This window comes from Silurus meridionalis, chromosome 15 (assembly GCF_014805685.1).
Source record: "Silurus meridionalis isolate SWU-2019-XX chromosome 15, ASM1480568v1, whole genome shotgun sequence".
In the NCBI taxonomy this organism is placed as follows: Eukaryota; Metazoa; Chordata; class Actinopteri; order Siluriformes; family Siluridae; genus Silurus; species Silurus meridionalis.
Genome location: NC_060898.1, coordinates 15055737 through 15077390, shown reverse-complemented (window position 1 = coordinate 15077390; position 21654 = coordinate 15055737). Strand labels below are relative to the sequence as shown.

Here is a 21654-nt window from a genome sequence, read left to right as displayed (position 1 = left end):
AAAGACATCACTGTTTGGCGCAGAATAACTCTGAGATTGGTGCATGGTGGTGCTAGAGGCAGCAGCAATAGACCGGATTGTTTTCAGATGTGTGTCAGACAGAGCGGGTCTGCAACTTGCGACAGCTGTGTAGCTCAGAATGAGAACATGGAAAAGAAGTAACGGCAGCGGCCACAAAGCTCCCTCAGCGTTTAATTAAGTGTTAATTCTATTCGCAGAAACTCAAACTGAATTAACGCCTACATGGCCCATTTAAGTCCAGCTGGTTTGAGATGAACACTGTAACCCTGGTGATCACTGGGGATTTTGCCATGAGAGTACGCTTTTTTACAATGTGGGTGGTTTCAATATGGAATTTGTGATAAATAGCACATGCTTTCAGCATCATCTGATTATGTGATCATCCCCATGATGGAAAGTCATACAGATTATCCTACTAAAAGAACTGGATGAAACCTCACACAAATTGGTGGTTAGTTACTTACCGATGTTAATTTCGTCATCGGTTTCTGCGTCGCCAATGCATTCAAACTGAAAATCCTGAAGAGACTGTGAAAACTTCTGCACAGCTGCAGAAAGATCTGCGAAACAAGAATAAACATTTGTATTAGTGTATATGTCATTATAGATACAGGTCATCTAATGCTATGTTTAAAAAAAAAAAAAAAAAAAAAAAACAGTCTAATGATATTTATACGTAGTACAAATAGCAGCTTTTGCACAGGAATCTTAGGAACCCGAGGCTCACCAAATCTAAACATCCTGTGCCCACTGTAGCCTCAAATTCCTGTCCTTGTCGGACTGGAAGTGGAACCTGATATAGTCTTCAGATATTGTAGCTCTACTGCCTCAAAGTTTTACATGTTGTACTTTCTGAGATGCTTTTCTGCTCGGTGCTGTTGTAAAAAGTGATGATTTAAATGAACCTAGCCTATTCGGTTCCAGTCTGACCGTTCCCTTCAGACTAATCTACAAAGCATGTCCTAATGCAGAACTGCTACTTCCACAATATTCTGTGTACACACTTTAGACATTCCAATTTGTTTGTTAAGCAGGTGTTTGAGTAGAAGCCATGTTGCCATGGCATAGAGCAGCCAACAGAGCAGCATGGATAAAGAATGAAAGAAGACAGTGTGTGAGGATAAGAAAAAAAAAAAAGGGGTGGGGGGAATCACTCCAGATGATGTATATGCATACATATATAGAAATATGGAGAGACAGAATCATTAAAAGCAGACAATAGGTATGCTCTGATTAAAATCTTTTATAATAGAGAGAAAATAACTGTTCACTGAAAAACTTTCCCTTAAATATTTCCCATATTTCCCACCCCTACACTGGAAACGGCTCTGCTTACGTGTTATGTGTTTAATGCCGAGATACGATCGGTTATAGAGAGGTAAAGTTAGATGCTAGCTGGTGATTTTTATTAGCTTGGAATGTGTACCTCAAAAAGGTTCAGCTGCTTTTACGATTAACTAAATAATTTGTTTACATTCTTGAAGTCGTTTCATTTTGCTTGGATTTCCTTAAAAGTCTGAAAATGCAGTTAAGTTGAAATTCTTTTCCCTGTGTAGACCCATGAGCACGTTTACTTTCACTTAACTAAAATGCACCAGACACGAACCGGATCAAAAAGTCACTTCACAACCATAACAGTAACAATAACATCTTGCTCGTCTGGTCCTTTCTCCAGATTTACAGAAAAAGTCCACACAATATTGACTTCTCAAGTTTTCTGTAGAAAGATGCTTATTTAAAGTTTATGGAAGTAAGAAAATAAAAAGGGAAGCACTGGAAACAGCACTGGTTTAGAGCTGCTATACTGTACGTTATAACAGGAACTAATTTCTTACTTGGACATTTTCCCACAATTAAATGAGAATACATTTAACCAATATAATGGTGGGGGTTTTTTCTTCCTTATTAATGAAAATTCCTTTCCAAAACCATTTCCCATGCTCCAGTCGGTAGGTGTGCGCAGAGGTGGAACGATTTAGGGAATGCAATAGGCACATGCATCAATTATATTGTTCAGAGATTAAAGTTCACATAATTAAGTTATTATAATAATAATAATATTCAATAAAGTCCAATGTTTACTATAATTTCAATTGAGTAAAAATGACCGAAGGACAGAGTTTTTAAAAAAAAAAAAAAAAAGGAAAATCATTATACAGTACCACTGTTTCTATGGTTCAGTGGTTATCACAATCACATCATATATGAAAGAAACAAAAACACAGATACATATTTGGCACAGTGCCAGTTTAGCGGTTAAGGCAACGGGTTACTAATCAGCAGATCAAGGTTTCAAGCCACAACACTACCAAGCTGTCACTGTTGAACTCTTGAGTAACACCCTTATCCTTGTATATGTGATAAATAAAGGCTTTCCTCTCAATGATGGCACTTTTTTAAACAGTCACATAAAAAGACTAGGATTGGATAAAGCAAGGGAAAAAAAAAGAAAAGAATTCTATTAATATCTAGAATTAATAGGAAATAACGGTAAGTTTTAAAAATAATACATTTGTTGGTATAACAGGGCATAATGTTTAAACGCTGGTTGTTCTTAATATCTGTATGTCCCGAGGGTCTATTTGTTACATCTGAATGAAAACAATTTGCTGCATTGTTTCCTGTAGCACAGTGTCAAGGCCAGAACAAGGGTGATGCAGGATAATAGGCACTAACATTGAAAACAATTAAAGGTCATTTTCACACTGAATATGTGGACCAGTTCCTCCTACTTCTAAAAACGGTTTGCCTAAAAATAGTGAAAATGCCTTTTCTTTTAAACATCATTATATTACAGTGAATTATTCCACATAAAGAAAATGCATGTGTCTTTTGGTGACTTTAGGCACAATTATGTTTTAAGATGTACCTGAAATGTTAGAAGGTGAACCATAACACACTTTTCACAATCCAGGTAAGTGATTAGAAGAAGCTCAGTTCAGCATCATACCATGATACAATTTACTTGCAAGTACATGCTTTAAAATGCATTAAAACCAACACATCATATATTTATTTGTATTATTTGTTACAAGTAATGTTGTGGTATAGAAGAAGATACATGAGTAATTAGTTCCTGGCATCACTTATGTTATAGCAGCTATAAACAGTCATTCCCTCTAAAACAACTCAAGCAGATCTCTCCAGTCTGAAAGTTACAGCTTTACCTGAGGTTACAAAGTGCTAACACTGGAGAATCCTTCCTCATCAATCACAGAAAATTTCACGCATTATGAACAAAATGAAAACTGTATAAGGCAAAAGTCCATGATACGTACAAGTTCCTGAATGAGCTATAAAACCAAACATAACATGACAACATATAAAATCAAACAAATGCCTGTGATTTGCGTTGCAGCCACGGCTACTGGAATAAGCTTCCCAAAACAAAAAGCATTACTCAGATAATAAAGGGCTGTCAGATTCCTTAAAGGGTGCCCTTAGAAGCGTTTTAATAGGAATATCCTCATTTGTAAGATTCACCTCAAAAACTTTAAAAGTTTCCCCAAGAGGAAAAAACGAAAGAATTCCTCAAAATGTCTACAAGCTTTAATCTATTATAAGAGTGTATTTCGTAATAATAATAATCCGATGTAAATAGAGAATGTCTAAATAATGCATTATTACACAAGGTAAACTGTATGAATCTAATGAATGAGGGGCATTTTGTAGATGCCTTTGGAATAAAATTATTCATTTCTTTCTTTTTTACTTTTTTCTTTCTGGAGGATTAATCAGTCTATTGTGTCTATTTTCTAAGAATTTGTTATGTTGTTTGATATTTGGTCTATTTGATATGTTTAATTGCAAACCAAAATGAATTCTAACATGGGTTCAATCTTGTTTCCAAACTTTGATGTTTTATTTGTAAGCCATAAACCACCCAACAAACAAACAAACAATGTGTGTGTGTGTGTGTGTGTGTGTGTGTGTGTGTGTGTGTGTGTGTGTGTGTGCGCGCGCGCGCTCTTACTGTAAGCCTATTGCCAATAAAGCCACTAAGTTCTTATAATTTATTTGGACACAAAATATCTATTCATAATAAACACTTTGCACTGGTGTTGCAAGAAAGATTCATGTTGCAATCCAATCATAATTAAACGAATTTAATCTTTTGTTGCCATTTATTTACAGAAAGAGTGCATAAAAATAATACCATTAACTTTTTCCATCCTAGAGAGTTGAAACCAGGATCAGGGAGAAAAAAAAAGGGTTAAATCGGTGTTTTCACACAACTGCACAGTTTTCACAGCACGACCAGGGAAGGGAACGCTTATAAAAACAAAGAGATTTCATTGTAAAACTGATCTCATTCATTGTTTAAACAAATCTGCATGCAATCACAGTTTATACAGACGCCTATAAATGTATATTCATGATAAAAACCCAGTGTTGGACCTACTTTTCAGAGCGCTGATGAGCATGTTGCCATCCTTAATCAGCTCCTTTATGAACTTATTTGTGCGATCGAGCTCAATTTCGTGACATTTCAGCCGATCTCTGAAGTCGGGACTGTCCAAAAACGAGTCGCTGAATTCCAGAGCTGGTAATCCCATTGTATTAAACTGCAGCCGAATGCAATGAAAATGGAACAACAACAAAAAAAACACGAGACACTCTTAATCTGTTCTTTCGCGTCCCCCCTGTTTCCTCTCTCGTCAATTTCCGTTTTTTCTCTCTTTTTTTTTTCTTACGGCTTACAGTTACCTTTCCAACTCTTGGAACTCCGAATCCTGAAAGCCCACTTCCGGCATGTTGTTTCCTACTCCATCACTAGGAGACGTTATTTTCTTCCCCACGACTCGTATTTGGACAAACCCCGCCTCCTTTACTTTGATTGGCTCAAAGTACACCGGCTTCCTCATATCTTGATTGGTCAGGAGTTTATAACTCAAACTAAGCCTCTGGTTTGACGGAGTGAATGTGAACCAATCCCAGTGCAGAACACTAAGACAAATTGAGATTAAATAAAAAAAAACCCGAAATAAAATAAAAGAGAGCTGTAAAGCAGTAGGGACTCCTACTAGCAGGCCCTTAATGCATCAAGGGTGGATAAAAAAGTTATACAGGATTCAAATACCACAATAAAAGTGTGTTACAGTAGTATCATTATCTTTCTGAAAAAATGCAACTCATTTAACAGCATATTAGACTTTTTATTAGGACATGATCTTTTCTGAGAGTCATCCCACACTCATGTTACAGCACCCCTGGAGCAGAGTGAGTCAAGGGCCTTTCTCAGGGGCCCAACAGTGGCATCTTGGTGGGATTGGAGCTTGAATGCAACCCTCTATTTAGTATTTCAAAGCCTTAACCACTGGTGTTATCAGACCTCCCTTTATAATCAAATAACAAACAGTTTTCACTGATGCACATATTTCATATTGACAGACCTGTTAATGTAAATCAGATAAATGTTGTTTATGATTACTATGATAACAGAACTTCCCAGGAGTTTCATGCTTCCTTCTTATTTACATTTGCCCAATTGGCCGGTCCTGTAATGCAAAGAGATCTACAGTTTTGTAGTGCTGAGATTTAAACTTACAACCTATAGATCATTTATGCAGAGGTACCCAAAGTACTCCTGTGGAGCCATCAAAGAAAAGCATTAATATTGAGGGATCTGGATAAACTGGGAATTATTTGTACTATGTGATTATTATTATTATTAGTATTAGCAGTATTGCGATTAATAGTACTGACAGGACGGCCTCTGGCATGGGTTTCTATCCTACTTCTGGCAGAAGTAGCACTATGTTTAGGGCTCTGGATTGATAATCAGAAGTTTAGGGGTTCACGAGGCCCTTAAGTCTCCTAACCGCCTACTTCTCCTTCTTCTTTATCATCTTTTTCTCCACCTTCTTCATTTTCTTCTTCTTTCTCTTCCTCCTCTTATCCTTCTTCTTCATCTTCTTCTTCTAGTTTATCTTCTTCTAGTTGTCGTATATCTGAATGATTCTCTCAATCATGAGAAAATTGTAATTGTGGATGGATTGTGATCCCTTTCATACACATTCAATTGAGAAGGAATAAACCATAACCTTTACTTATCTACAATTTTGTTTTTACAGTTAAACATTTAGCAAAAGTGAGACCATTTTGCATATTTATGCTCTTTAAAGTTCTTCAATTATTTTTTTAAAGTAGTTAATTTAATGGTTTTAACTTTCTAAAGAAACATATACTATAATACTTTCACTTTCCACTACGAAACTTTAAGAATTCCCCTTAAAGGCAAACCAAATAATCTTTGTTGTTTTATTAACTCAAAACAAAGGAAAATAAACTGTACCTTTCAAAGAAATACCTCAAATAAATAATGTACTCTTGAGTGTAAGACTACAGTGAAAAGGAAAACTATGATTTGGTAAAATTTTTCTCTTTAAGTGTAGTGTGATGTATAGAACCATTGTTTACTTTCATAAACTTAGAGCATAGACTGCCATCTAGAGGACAATTTACAGAACATTCACCAAACTGCAGGAGCTTCATAAATCCTGAGATATTACTGTTTAAAAGAATTATAGTGAAAAAGAAATTAGCCAATGATAATTAGACCTGATAAACAAGACCCGACCAATCAAATACAATGATATATGTCAGGACACTGTGACATTCAGAGATCATGTATCTTGGTACACTAAGCAGTACAGACTATTTTTAACTTGACTCAGTTCTGCAGGTGGTAAGCACTTTGGAGAGTGCGGAGAGTAAGTTAACATTGTTTAAGGTAAGTCTTAGGTAAATCTCTTGTCAGATATCAGCCAGAGATCTGCCAATTATCTCAGCTTTACACACGTTTGTAAGAAATCCTTTTTTTTATTCTTTGCTTTTGGCTTACTGTTCATAAATTATGTCAGACAGGACATACAGAACACATGTTTGCTGTATTAAAAAATGCCCTCTGTTTCAAGGAGCTGCTGAAAATCATTTGTCACAGAGGCACAAATGGTATGTTTATTTTGTTTCTCTTCTGATTTAGACACAATGTTAACAAAAACTTATGTTAGATTTTATTCTGTTACATTCATACTTGTACCACGTTAACGTTAACCAATTTAATGTTAAATAAAAGCTTTAACTGCTCAGCTGTATAAATAATATAAATGTCAATTAGTAAATGCTTCACAAAGATGTTCCTTTGGGCACAAGTTTAGTTATTCTGTGCAGTAAAAGGATTTAAACATAAACAACAACAATAATAATAACATCAATAACAGCTACAACTACTATTATTATTATTATTATTATTATTATTATTATTATTATTAATTTTATAAAACCCTCATTTAGTAATATTAAAAGCACTTGTGTGCTGTTAAAGAAAAATATTCAACAATGGGGTGGCCAAATATGTAGCTTTTCCACCCTGAAGTGGAATATTTCTTTTAATGTAATTGAGTTTAATGTTATAGAATGTCCACAAAACAAGCACATTTCTGTTCTCATTTATTTTAACCAAATTAATAAATAGCCATTTACATATCTATAACTTTTTACTGTCTTTATATGTATGGCATAGAGTTATGTTGAAATGTTACTGAGGAAAAAATACAGTCCTGAAGACCGTCTCATTGAGGAAAAATTGTTGACTAATAAAAAGCACTGATAGTGAAGTCTACTTCTATAAATGTTCAATAAACACATCCTTACAAAAAATATCAAAATATCATTAAAAGGTTTTTTTTTTACTAGATATGATCATGTTTTATAAACCTGAAATATGCAGCTTTGCTAGTGTGAAAGTCTCTGTTCTAAATGAATCAAAAAATCTTGACCAATCAGAGTTATCAGTGATGTTTACATGATATTCACTTGAAAATTAGGACAATAATGTATTTTCTCTTCTGCCTTATTGTGCAATTTCAGAGCAGATATAGGAGGTCAACACCAGCATCAGGCAATAAGCTACACAGGCATTGTGAGAGCTGCCACACCAAATACTGCAATGCTCCCATAGAGATCTCTTTGTCATGCATGATCATCAACTGCCGCTTGCTGTGTGGAGCCTCCTTTCACATGTGTAAAGAGGACGAACACATACTGCTCTGTCCTAATGAAAAGGTGCCCTGCATTAACAAAACCTTTGGCTGCCCTTTTAGCATGTGTCGCTCGAAGCTGGCCAAACACCTGGAAGTGTGTCCTGCTAGTGTGGTGGTCTGCTCAATAGAGTGGAACCGCTGGCCCATTGAGGATGTAAAGTCACCATTAATTAGCAACCTTTTGAAAAACATCCATGAGCATCAAGCTCTGGACCTGTCTACATCTCTAAGAGATCAGAAACAACTATGCAGCAGGCTGAAAATGAGGAGCTTCTTTCCTCAGTTGATGCAGGAACCAGAAAAACCTATTCAAACAGAAGTAGAAGCAGAGGATGACGCAAGAGGAGGTGACGTTTTGCTTAATGGAAGCCGTATGAATTGCATGGAAGGTGACCCTAAAAAAGTCCAGATGGAGGTTTCCGTTGAGAAAAATCTCACTGTGGATGAAGAGAAATACAACATATATGAGAAGATGTTTAGCAAAGAGAGAGGGGGCTGCAAGCAGGACCAGGAAGAAGTATCAAAAGCAGAAGTTAAAAAAGATAGGCCTAACCAAAGTAAAGGTTCAATATACCCATCTACCTCTCATCAAAAGGAATCTGCTGAGGCAAATAAAGAAAATACACGTGGAGGAGATGCTGTCCAAACAGGCATCCCTAAAACTGGCCTTGCTCCTTGGCAAGAAGGAGTTTTGGAAAGACTTAAGGAAGTAAATCCAAGAGAGTACGACATGTATGTAGTTCATCATGGACGCATGCTAATTTCCTTTGGCCAGATAAAGGCTTGCACTCCACGAGAAGAAGATTTTGTGTATGGAAGCCTGGAACCAATACCAGTTCAAACTCTTCGTTCCTTTAATGTTCCGATCAGTTACAGGCACAAACGCATTCATCTTAAAGATCATACCAGCAAAGTGTGCACAGAGAACAAGAGTGTGGACACGTCTGAGTTGGGTTTGACTACTGAAGAGGAGACTCAGAAGATGGATGAGATGTTTGCAACTTTGTTATGTGCTGCTGAAGTTGAGGTCAGAGGACACAAGATCAGTGAATCTGTGGTGACAGATGGACTTACTTTTGATATTGCAACTCAGACATATGACTTTCTCGCAGCTCCTTTTAAGTACAACGCCACTCTGGCTGATATTACAGAGGACAGAGATTTAAAACCTTATCTCCAAATGGAAACAGAGAGTGTGACACTTAGACACAATAAATCTACTTCTGAGTTCACATTTATGTGTGAACATTTTTTCAGAAGGGATGAGTTTGCATCTCACTATAAAAACGTACACTCAGATATCCAGTCTTGTTTGAATGGCTGGTTCGAGCAGAGATGTCCTCTGGCTTATCTGGGCTGCACCTTCAGTCAAAGACGACTCCAGCCCTCCACACACAAAGCTACGGTCTACTTTAACCAGGACCTTAGCGTCTTCACACTCAGACCTGATATTGATTCTCAAATGATCCCAAAACAGCAAATTGGATATGAGGATTCTCTCAGTAATTTACCTTTTGAGGTACTGTGTCAGATCGCCAGGTACCTAGATAGCTTCTCTCTTTCCCAGCTGGCCTTAGTGTCTCGACTTTTCCGAGATGTTAGTGCGACTTTACTGCATGAGAGAGGAATGGTCTGCTTAAAATGGAGGAAAAAACTATACACCCATGGGGGAGCCAAATGGAAATCATCCATAGTAAGTATTTTTATGATGGATAATGTTGTGTAGCATAAATTAATGGTGAACAAAATATAAAAGAAATACACTAGGTAAAATATTACTCCAGTATGCGTGCTCTTAATATTACTTTTTGCTTTCAAATGTACCTAAGTATCCAAAGTACTCTGATTTATTATGGCTATAATTTTCTATTCTAATTTCTGTCACAAGACTCTTTGCTTAATCAAGTCATTTTATATGATAAGACTCTAATGTTACTCTTAGCACAACAATCTCTTAATAGAATGATATTAATGAGTCAAACACTGATTGATATCAATCAATATCAATATCAAACACAATTTTCCCAAAGCCCAAAGCCCATGAACCCATAACCTTCTTTTCAACTACTTCAAAAGAATCACTTAAATTAGGCCACGGGTGTTGTGGCAAGTTAGAGTCAAGAGTATCTTCTATCATTTATTCCTCTCAAATGTTCTTCTTGCTGTTGAACTGACGCTGAACTGTAGGTTCGTGTTAAGTAGATACCACCAAGCTGCAATTTAAAAACAAGTTCAAAACAGAGCGCACGCTGATTGTAGTCAAGTAAACAGTAAAATATTTGACTTTTAAATATAGTGGAGTTAAAGTAAAAGTCTCCCAAATGGGCCTCAAGTAAAGTACAGAAAAGCGAATGCATAAACATTAGATAATTATTAATAAAAGATTGCTGTAATGTGAGCCTTAAAATCTTGGCAAACTAGTTGTTTTGAATCCTAACCACAGGCTAGTCTACAACACCTGAATACTAGGGAAAGAGGCAGAGCTTTAAGAATTGGCAAGAGGCGTTGCTGTTAAAACCAAAAGTCCAGAGGTGGAACCGAACCTGATTCTTAAAAGTCTGAACAACACATAAGCAACATAGTGTACACACTTATCCAGCATGAACTAAGATGTCTTTATCCTCAGTACCTTTGGCTTGACTTTAGCCTGTTAGGAGCAGGTGGATCAGGTCTGACTCCACCCCACTGATTTATTTGTTCTGCAATGAGGGTTATTTGTAATTGGTAAGTGTTCTGCCTGCCAGGCAAGTAGACAGACATGTGTCTTGACTGGTTGGATTTTGGTGGTCTACATAAACATTATAGCAATATCAGATGCTGGTCAATACTTACAGTTCCGATATCGGTATCATATCAAAAAAGGAAAATGTCAAGGGTATATGTATTAAGTATATTTATCAGTGCTTATCAATAATTGCATTCAAATAGTGACCCTTTTCTCTTTTTTTCTCATTCATTCTTTTTAAGGTTTGGGAGTTCAGCAGTCTTTTTAGCAGAGTGGGTACTTGGTGTATTGATGACAGTCTTCCCATGTCAGACCACCTTCAGCACTGTCCATTTTACCAAAGAGAACCCAAAACAAAGCCTTTTCCACTGCCCACCATGTGGAAGAAGAATAACATCAAAGGATCAAAGGATCATAAAAATCTAGCAACACAGTTTATGGGGCGCCGGTAAAATTAAATTGATTAATATTTGTATTTGTTGTGCAATTTTTATAAGTGCAGTTATTACACTATATTGAATGAAAATTCAAGTGAAGAGATCAGATATAAAATGAATGTTGAATGAAGTCTCAATGTTTCAGTAAAGAAGTCCTTTTTGGATTTTTTAGAGTAAATCACTTCCACATCATCTCATCTCACCTAAACCAATGTAGCTGCTTGAGCATGAAAAATCAGTGCAGGTCCCCGCAAGGACCACATGAGTCGCCCGCGAGCCTTTTCTAAAAATAGCTGTTTCCTACCTTGTTAAATCCTTGTTGATAATTATTGTGATAAATTATTAACATGATTAAAGTCTTCACATAGATCAGGGGTGTCAAACTCAGTGTCAAATCTGACCCGACGTTCAATTATATCTGGCCCGCGAGATGATTCTATAAAGATCTATTATAATTGTTATTAATGGCCCGGCGATATGAAGCGCTGATAACACAAACTACAGATCCCATAATGCAGCGCTTCAGCTGCCTTACCGAACGCTAGATTACCTGGGAACTGTTGTAAAGTTACTGAAGAGAAAAATGGATTCTGAAAACAGAATACCGATGGGATTCTGAGTAGATGTTTACTGACACTGCCGGTAAACACGTGTTTGTTATTTGTTTAGCGAATGTGGATGTAATTAAGGAATTGAATATAAGACGGAACTACGAGACAAAACATCAGGAGAAGCTGAAAAACCTGAATGCAGAGCAGAAGATACAGAAAGTAGAAGAGTTAAAGAAGAATCTGACATTTCAGCAGATGTTTCTCACCAGAGCAAAATCACAAAGTGAAGCTGGTGTGAAAACAGAGGAGAAGTCAGAGGCACATCAGCCGGGAGAGCTGCATGATTTCTGAGGGAGAGTTTCTGAAGAGCTGCATGATGAAGCTGTGAGAAGTCTGGTGTTTGACAGGAGATATTTTTTATGGAGAGCAAAATATTTGAAGTTATTTAAAGTTTAACATAATTGTTTATAAAATGGAATAAGAGCAAAGAAATCTGATTGTTTTGATTCGTTGTTATTTTAACGTTTACTTAAAAGCACAATTTTTTTTGTTTATATTTCTAACCTGTATAATGTTGACAGGAGATATTTTTATGGAGAGCTATTTATTTAAAGTTTAAGTTGATTTATTCTGGAATAATATTCCTGTCTGTTTTTATTCATATTTATGTTCAAAAAACATTGTTTTAGTGTGTTCAATAAATGTTTATCTTGTTCGGCCTGTGACCTAAAGTGTGCTTTGAGTTTTGACCCTCTGTGCAATTGAGTTTTACATAGATAAATATCATTAATTATTAATAATAACACATAATTAAAGGTAAATTGAGCAAATTTGTTATTTCAGAAGTGTGTATCAAACTGGTAGCCCTTCACATTAGTCGGTACCCAAGAAGTAGCTCTCGGTGTCAAGAAGGTTGATGACCCCTGATCTACAGTATCTGTTTCTGTGTTTCATGCTAAAATCTTACTTACATTATTTTACTATGACTTTTTTTACATTTTACTATAAATGTTTCCTCAAAAAAAGTTTGACCATATCAATTTGTTTGCCTTGTTTTTTGTATTATTTATCACTTTTATAATATATTGAACATCCCATTCAAAAACGAGGTTTCTTGTTCTAACAGGATCCACTCCTCATGGTGAACGTTTTCTATAAGATGTTTGAGGTGGTTGTGGGAGAAATGTGCTTATTCAGTCCCAATAGTGCAAGAGGTCAGGCATTAGGCAGGATGGCCTAGTTGAAGCAAATCATCACTTAATTACAAAGGTCATTACACACCTGGTTGATGTCAGGCGCTATGAAGGCCACTTAAATTCTTCCACAGCAGCCCTGGCAAAACTATGTCTTTGTAGAGCTCACTTCTTGCACGAGAATCAGGTTTTGTGACACTTAGCTCCATAGTTAATGATACAGCATACAAGGATTCATTTAACAATTGCTAATTCTCAGCACTATTGACAGTTTCTGTTGTACCTGCTAATCAGATTAAACATCACTGAGGTTCATACCTACCGAAGTGGCCAACTGTATGTTTAAAGTACTGTGCTCACGAACAGTTTAAGTAATGTGCTGCATTGAAAGTGTGTTTAATTTTGGGTTAAAATAAAAAAAATAGTAGACAGACTGTCTGAAAACTTATAATGGTGCTGTGCTGTGTAAATAGTGCTGAATAATGGTGATAAATGTTCAAATGATTTTCCTCAGCTTCTTCAACAACTCCCGATTCATCGCCATGTTGCATAACACTGAGCTCTGTTTGACCTCCCCCCTGGAATTCAGAGGGACTGATGACCTGTAACCAGACTCCATGTTGCAGCAGTCTTGTCACGTTATACATCCACAGTGCCAACCTTTCTCTATTTTTAACACTGAGTCACATGGGAGAAATGAGTGCATTTAGTCTTACAGAAACAAAGCAGGACTCAAGCAACACACTGACCCGCAATAGGACAATCTGCATTTTGATCTGCAGGTCTGATACCATGACATATATTTTCTTCCCCATGGTAACATCCTAGATTAAGATCAGGCTTGTATTGCATGCACGTGTGTATCTGATTTACGCATTCTACCCTAGGTAACAATTTCTCTTGGTTGTTTTGGGGCATTTTGTTGCTGAATTGTTTTTCTTTTTAGCCACATGAGGGAGTCTGTGTTTCATAACATAACTGGATTATTGTCACACAGATTGTAATTATTAATTACCTTTAGATTTATACTTTACAGATTATCATATGATCAAGCTTTGATTATTCCAGTGATTTGTAGATATGGTAAGTAACAAATCTTTGTCTTAAAATACAAATTGCTGGACTAAAAACTTAGCAAACTTTAAAATAGCTCTCTATCAAAATTTAATTTAGGGAAGACAAAGGACATCAGGATCCAAACTTCACAGGCACTGTGAGAGCTGCCACAACAGACGCTGCAAAGTTCCCATAGAGACGTCTGTATCATGCCCAATTATCAACTGCCGCTTGCTGTGTGGTGCCTCCTTTCATATGTGCAAAGAGGATGAACACATACTGCTCTGCCCTAATGAGAAGGTACCCTGCATCAATGTACACTATGGCTGCCCTTTTACCATGTGTCGCTCCAAGCTTGGCAAACACCTGGAAGTGTGTCCTGCTAGTGTGGTGGTCTGCTCAATGGAGTGGAACCGCTGGCCCATTGAAGAGACAGAACCTCCTGAATTCTACAAGAATATTTTGAAGGAAAACTACACCCAGGAGCCCCTGGACCTTTCCATGGCACTGCGGGACCAGAGACTTCTGTTTCAGTCCCTCAAAATGAAGGATCTTTTTCCTGAGCTTATTGAAAAGATTGAGGAGAAATCTATAGTTCAAGAACTTGAGGGAGCTGTTGGAGGGGTACCTTATGATGCACAAGAAGCCTCAATACCTATATGTGCTGTCTCAGACCTTGAACCTCCAGAGAGAGAGTTAACTCAGGAAGAGAGAGAGGCAATAGCAAGGGACACTAATGTAGCAGGCATTGATAGGTTTGAAATCTGGGAGAAGATGTTTAGTATGGAGCTGAGTGGTTGCAAGCAAACTGTAAAGACACTAGAAACCAATGGTGCTTCCAGTAGCAAAGCACCAAAGCCCCAAGAAAACTCGCACAAACTGGAGATACTAAAAGAGGAAACTGAAACACCAATTAGGAATTCAGACGTACTTAAATATATGCCACATTTAAATCCATATGAAATGGATGAAGAAAAGTTTCTGATAGCAGCATCCTTATATGCATGCGACACACGTCCAAATAAGACATTTGTGTATAGTAATTTGGAACCCATGAAGATCAAAATTGTGCGAACGTTCAAAGTTCCCACTAGCTTCATGGCAAGGTCAAGTCGTATACGCAATCCTTCTCATTACAAAAAAGAGAGCAAAGCTGTTGACACGGCAGACCTGAACATAGAATTGGTGGACATGCCAAAATGGGATGAGGTTCAAGCAAGCCTTCTGTGCTCTCTAGAGAAAGAACTCAGAGGACACCTTATTGCAGAGTCCAGTTGTGCAGATGCACTTATTAAGGATGAAGGAACTCAAACTTATGATTTTTATTCTGCTCCTTTCAAAGCTGACACATCTTTGGCAGACCTCACAGCAAATAGAGCTTTGCAACTTGATGTACAGATACAAACTGAGAGTGTCACCAACAGACATAACAAGTGCAGCTCTGCATTTACATACATATGCTGCAATTCATACAGACGCGATGAATTTTCTTCTCACTATAAGAATGTACACTCTGATATCCAGTTCTGTTTAAATGGATGGTTTGAACATAGATGCCCTCTGGCTTATCTGGGTTGCACATTCAGCCAGAGGCAGCTGCGGCCTTTTACACACAAAGCCGTGGTCTCATATGATAAAGATCTCAACACATTCACCCTTAGACCCGAGGTGCCATCCGTTCTCTATGAAGGTGTGACAACGGTGACTACAGAGAGGAAGCGAGCACGAAACCAAGATGCTCTGAGCAAGTTGCCTTTTGAGGTTCTCATTCACATTGCTGGGTTCCTGGACAGCTTTACATTGTCTCAGTTGGCTCTCGTATCCCGGTTAATGAGAGAGGTGTGTGGAATTTTGTTGCAAGAAAGAGGCATGGTCTCGCTCAAATGGGAGAAGAAAATCTTCTCACATGGTAGACAGTGCTGGAGAACTAGACATACGGTCAGATTTTCCTTAATAATCATCTCATGCATTTGCTTTTGTAAAAAATTTTTTATAACTAAGCCATGATGTCCTAATAATATTTCCTTATTTATTTAGGTTTGGGAATTCAGCAACTTGTTTTCGCCTGTGGATCAATGGTGCTTGGACAAGTTCCCATCGATGTCTGAGCACCTTAAGGTCTGCCCCTATTATGAGAAGGAGAACAGAGCAGAACCTATACCCTTAACCGGTGTCTTTGACTGTGAAGAAGACGAAAATGCTTTGAGTCTTGTCTCTTTGTTTATTAAGAACAAATGACATTTATATTTCTAGTGAGAAAAAATAATTCACAACAGGATAGTTTGATGAAGCTTACATTATATATTACTTATAGTGTTATATAACCTTAAAGCGCTTATAGCCATATAGTATAGTTTTGTAAAAGCTAGTACAGCTTGTTACACAGAAAATGCAATATCAAATGTCTGAAAGAGTGTCACATGAGTGAAAACCTAAAATTGCAATTTACCTTTGACTGTTATATAGATGGAGATTCCTTTCGTTAATGCTAAAAGTCTCCATATCTAAACTTTCACAATATTACTAATATTTTTATTTGTTAAATTGCCACACTTTCTTTTTATAAATCTGCATATGATTACGCTAGTAATTTAGCCTATACTTTAAAAAACAAGAATGAGCACATTGATATAAACCTGAAGCTTGCCCTGCCGTTGGCATTATTTGTTGAGCTGTCATAATTCAACACCACTGTAGTATAAGTAGTGCATAACCAGTATTTATATACCCATGCAATAAAACTTCCATTATCATGTTTTTTGGTCCTGATTAACCCCCTAAACTTCAATAAACATTCACTATTATAAAGTTATATCAGCTTAATCATTTTACACTGTTTTTCTTGTAGTTGCTGGAGAATTAGCCTTAGGGGTTGTAAATGTGATGAATCCTAAGAGGCTAATGGCATATATCTAATTCAATTAATCATTCTGGCAATATTAATATTTAGATGTTATTAATATGATACACCTATCTTAAACAATACCTATGTGTATGCGTAATACACTAGTGTAGATAAATGTTCATGCTTCTGGAAGTAACACCATCTTATAAAATAATTTTGAGTTAAGATTCGGTTTGTGCTGTTTTTTTTTTTATATATATTCACAATTGTAGAAGAATTCATGTAATTTTACCTTGCTGTGAAAACATGTACAGTTTGCTGACTTTGTAAAACACAGATGAAGAAGCAGAAACAGTCTTTTGCACATATCTGCACATTTGTCCAGTATTTCTTTAATTCTGTTCCTATTTAATTGGGGAAATGAAACTGAACTTTTGTCCGATTGCTATGACATAATACAGCTTCACTTAGATTTTAAGTAAAGAGAGAAGAAGTCTGAATCTTTAAGCTGACACTGGGATACTGGTGAGTCTAGCTATGTTAAAGAAAATAATTAAAAAAGAATCTAAATTTTGAATGATTATTTAATGCTTATTTATGTCTCCATGACTCTTAGATTATCCAGGATGCAGCTGTCAGTCCATCTGTTTGCAGTTGTCTGGGTGGCTGCACTGTTGTCCTTTATTCTCTGCCAGGATAATTGTCGGGTGCAGGATGGGAAAGCAGGACAGCCAGGAATTTCTGGTAAAGATGGCTGGCCTGGACAAAAAGGAGAGAAAGGAGAGCCAGGTATATATCGTGTTCATGTTTAATCTTTGTGACTAATTCCATTATTAGCATGAGCATATTCATATATTATAATTCTTATATGCATATATTCTAAATGAAATGTTATATAATACACAATTGTATATCTATATCTATATATTTAATATATAATATTCAATATATACAGTATTCAAAATAACTTTTGATACACTCTGTGTTCTCCACTAGTCTACCCGGATTTCTGGGTTTCTTTTATCAACCAGCAACATGCTGCTTATTTGACTGGCTACACTAAATTGCATCTATGTGTGAATGATTTATTTGCAGGGTTTATTCCCAATTAAGCCCACTTAGTGTTTTAAGAATAGGCTCCTGATCCACCATGACCCTGACCAGAATAAAGGAAGTTGACAAATGTATAAATGAATGAATAAATGAGAAATGTATTGCATTGTTTAAGGGTTGCTGGTACAAAAGAGTATGCAGGAACTGACTGCCTTTAAAGGAGATAAGGGTGAAGATGGTCCCATTGGAGACATTGGTCCTAAAGGCTTACCTGGTGTGCTTGGTCCAGAGGGTCCCATCGGTCCTACGGGAAATCAAGGCAGCAGTATAGATAGTGAAGTGTCCAATACTAAAAAAGCAGCCTTTACCGTGACACGTAAGAAGAATGAATACCCGAGGTACAACAGCCCTCTGATATTTACTGAACAGCTTATTAATTTGAATTCAGACTTCAACATTCAAACAGGTTATTTCACGTGTAAGATTCCTGGAATGTATTACTTTGTGTTTCACTTTGTCTCTGAGGGTGATCTATGTGTAAAACTAATGAGTGACAACAGTGCTCGAGTGACCTTGTCATTTTGTGACTTCAACAAACGTACATCAAGTGTATCCCAGGTTATGTCTGGTGGATTTGTGATTGAGCTTGCTAAGGGCAATAAAGTGTGGATACAACCTTTTAAAAATCCAGAGCACAACACGGAGACATACAAAATGTCAAAAACTGAAAAGTCTGTGTTTAATGGATTTCTGATTTTTGCTACGGGTTAAAAAAAAAATCTGGAATTTTAGTGCAAGTGTATTATCTTTCCACTGTTTTCAAGGTTTTTCCATTTTTGTTCACTTTTTATTCACTTTTCACTTTCATGCAATGTTCTTTGCAATCCAAATGGATATTTCAGTTGTTAAACCCATTCTAATAATAAATCTTTCTGTGAAACTGAATAGGTGTGGGATTTTTATTGGTCAGGCATGATGTGTGTGTATGTGTGTGTGTGTGTGTGTGTGTGTGTGTGTGTGTGTGTGTATATATATATATATATATATATATATATATATATATATATATATATATATATATATATATACTATAGATATTCGCTCATTTTGTTAAAATATTGCACACTGGACATTGCACAAACTTACACACAGTCACCTCTGACTGTGCACTTGCACTTGACTCTGTTCTTACATTACATTTCAACATCAGATTTATCACTTTTACTATGTGGTTATTTGTATACTGTGTATGTGTAAAATTACAATAAAGCTTGTTAAAGTTGAGTTGAGTATATATATATATATATATATATATATATATATATATATATATATATATATATATATATATATATATATATATAAATAAATAAATAAATAAATAAATAAATATATATATATATATATATATATATATATATATATATATATATATATATATATATATATATATATATATATATAAATAAACATACAGACAGGCAGATAGATAGATAGATAAATAGATAGATAGATAGATAGATAGATAGATAGATAGATAGATAGATGATAGATAGATAAATAGATAGATAGATAGATAGATGATAGATAGATAATGTCAGAAATCAACAGAAATGTCAATTGAGCTAAAAAAAAAAAAAAACATTGCTAAACATTGTGAATAAGTATAGTGCCCAAAAACCACCCACATCCAGTTCCCTTTTTTACAACACCACCACCCAATTTAGTGACATCTGATGCAGTTGACACTGGTGTGGATCTATTTACAATTAAAATGTTGAATGGATTTCAATATAAATATAAATCCTGGGGCCAAAAAAGCACAATATATTATAATAAAGTATAAAGTATAATTTAGTTACAAATTATGTATTATGAATTAGTCAGTTACAAACGATACCTAACATAACTGCAACATGAAAACCTTTATTACAAAAGTTTTGCTCATGAAGACGTAATACATTGCTTAATAATATTAATCAACCCAATTCAATGGTGTTCATGAATACTTTGTAAATGAAACCTTAAACTCTACTGTAGGTCTGATTAGTGATTTAAAGGCGGTGCTTTTCACAGGGCAGTTTTGAAAAGAGGAACACAGAAGATTTCATGTGATTGACAATAATATTCGGTGACTTAGATGCTTCAAAGCTTAGACTCATACAGCCAAGGAAAACCTGATGCTCCGTGATAGCCATGTTCAACCATAGGCTTATATTTGTAGTGCTGTTGGCAGCACAGGTTTTTTCTGTATCCACTCAAGACACATGCCGTGCAGGGACACCAGGACTGCCAGGTATACCCGGAATTCCTGGCCGATATGGCCGGGATGGTGAGAAGGGGGAGAAAGGCGAGGCAGGTAAGTAATATATTGTTGAAATGTAGTTTTTTTTTGTTATTTACTATTGTTTGGTGCTCAAATGTTCCCCAACACTTTATGTTTAATCTGTTAATAGGAATTCTTATATATATATGTATATGCGTGTTTGAATGCAGATGAATTAGGTTCGGTATTTATCACTCATGCAGGACTGTAATGCTATACAGAAATAAAGTATTTCATTTTCATAGTTCAAAAAAGAAAATATGGACAGGAAGAATTCAGAGCATTACATTAAGGATTGCATAAAAATTTTTGGTTAGAAGTGATTTCTAAATGCTTTAGAAGTTTTAAAATAATTCAACTTAAAATTGTTTCTGGACTGTTTTTGACAGATGCCCTGCTGTTTTTATATTTATAAATGTCAGTTTTAGGGTCTAAAAACTTTTACAGGTTCCACATTAAATAGAAACCTTGCTTTAAATGATTACATTAGGCATTGGCTTTTTTGCAGGAATTCACATTTAAAAAAAATGATAGTACTTTAATGTGTTTTGTTGTTTTGAAGCATGTGGTTGAGTTAAGTCTGTGTGTTTATCTTAATAGGGCGTACATTGGACCTGGTGGATAAAGTGATCAAAGGGCAAAAGGGGGACGCTGGCATCAAAGGTTCTCAGGGTAAGATTGGTAGCCCTGGAGATCCTGGCCCAGCAGGACCACCTGGTCCACCTGGCGATAAAGGCGATACAAGTGACTCCAAACTACATTCGGCGTTCTGTGTAGCTCGTGAAACCTATGAACATCCAGCACCAAAAACCCCAATCATGTTTCCAAAAGTCATCACTAATGTCAAAAATCATTTCAATGTTAATGAGGGTAAATTTGTGTGTCAAATCCCTGGTACCTACTATTTTGTATACCATGCAACCTCCACAAAGACACTTTGTGTTAGGCTTTTTGTTGATGGAAAAGCACAATTTATTTTCTGTGACCACATTCAAGCTCAGTATAACTTGAGCTCCGGGGGCATTTCTGTGTACCTGAAGCATAATAGTAAAGTCTGGTTGGAGACGACTGATTTGAGGGTAAATGGCATGTACTCAGCTGGAGATAAAGGCAACAGTGTCTTCTCTGGTTTCCTGCTTTATGCACACTGAGGTGCTCTCTAGTGTTTCCCAAAACAAGATTACACGTTTCATATTAATTCATATCAAGATCTGTACAATCAAGAGCATGAGCATGTCTGATTTCTGTGCCAGTAATAAAATGTCACTGGAGTAAAATATAATACTTTTGTTTTCATTGTCTCAGTATACACACACACACACACACACACACACACACACATACACACACACACACACACACACACACACACAATCTTTTAGTCAGTGCTTAAAATCTCTGC

The 21654-nt window shown here is 36.2% G+C and overlaps 5 protein-coding genes across 9 annotated transcripts in view; 4 read left to right on the top strand and 1 right to left on the bottom strand.

Moving 5' to 3' along the window:
• The window catches only part of arhgap42a (Rho GTPase activating protein 42a), a 40538-nt gene extending 35743 nt beyond the window's left edge, over positions 1–4795 (bottom strand). The window contains 2 exon segments of the mRNA XM_046867327.1: positions 486–581; positions 4424–4795. Coding sequence (XP_046723283.1) covers positions 486–581; positions 4424–4577 — 250 coding nt within the window. The 5' untranslated portion in view covers positions 4578–4795.
• Positions 4796–6693: 1898 nt separating this feature from the next.
• fbxo40.2 (F-box protein 40, tandem duplicate 2) lies at positions 6694–11932 on the top strand. Of its 3 annotated transcripts, none has more exons than XM_046868085.1 (4): positions 6694–6754; positions 6885–6975; positions 7894–9759; positions 11034–11932. In XM_046868085.1, exons 2-4 carry the CDS (start codon positions 6973–6975, stop codon positions 11241–11243), a joined length of 2079 nt encoding a protein of 692 aa, XP_046724041.1. In that variant the 5' UTR covers positions 6694–6754; positions 6885–6972; the 3' UTR covers positions 11244–11932. The 3 variants fall into 3 exon arrangements, with proteins under 3 accessions (XP_046724041.1, XP_046724043.1, XP_046724044.1); XM_046868087.1 differs by having other exon boundaries at positions 6710–6754; positions 6939–6975; XM_046868088.1 differs by having other exon boundaries at positions 6717–6826; positions 6939–6975.
• Positions 11933–13671: 1739 nt separating this feature from the next.
• Positions 13672–16840, top strand: fbxo40.1 (F-box protein 40, tandem duplicate 1). Of its 3 annotated transcripts, none has more exons than XM_046868037.1 (4): positions 13672–13754; positions 14009–14055; positions 14146–15966; positions 16066–16840. In XM_046868037.1, exons 2-4 carry the CDS (start codon positions 14053–14055, stop codon positions 16264–16266), a joined length of 2025 nt encoding a protein of 674 aa, XP_046723993.1. In that variant the 5' UTR covers positions 13672–13754; positions 14009–14052; the 3' UTR covers positions 16267–16840. The 3 variants fall into 3 exon arrangements, with proteins under 3 accessions (XP_046723993.1, XP_046723994.1, XP_046723996.1); XM_046868038.1 differs by having other exon boundaries at positions 13686–13754; positions 14041–14055; XM_046868040.1 differs by having other exon boundaries at positions 13700–13754; positions 14051–14055.
• Positions 16841–17250: 410 nt separating this feature from the next.
• On the top strand, positions 17251–18871 carry c1qa (complement component 1, q subcomponent, A chain). The gene is made up of 3 exons (XM_046867976.1): positions 17251–17398; positions 17490–17662; positions 18102–18871. The coding sequence occupies exons 2-3, from the start codon at positions 17500–17502 to the stop codon at positions 18695–18697; spliced, it is 759 nt and encodes a 252-aa protein (XP_046723932.1). The 5' UTR covers positions 17251–17398; positions 17490–17499; the 3' UTR covers positions 18698–18871.
• A 1159-nt stretch (positions 18872–20030) lies between these two features.
• Positions 20031–21534, top strand: c1qc (complement component 1, q subcomponent, C chain). Its single transcript, XM_046867956.1, has 2 exons — positions 20031–20285; positions 20853–21534. Exons 1-2 carry the CDS (start codon positions 20123–20125, stop codon positions 21401–21403), a joined length of 714 nt encoding a protein of 237 aa, XP_046723912.1. The 5' UTR covers positions 20031–20122; the 3' UTR covers positions 21404–21534.
• The last annotated feature ends 120 nt before the right edge of the window (positions 21535–21654 follow it).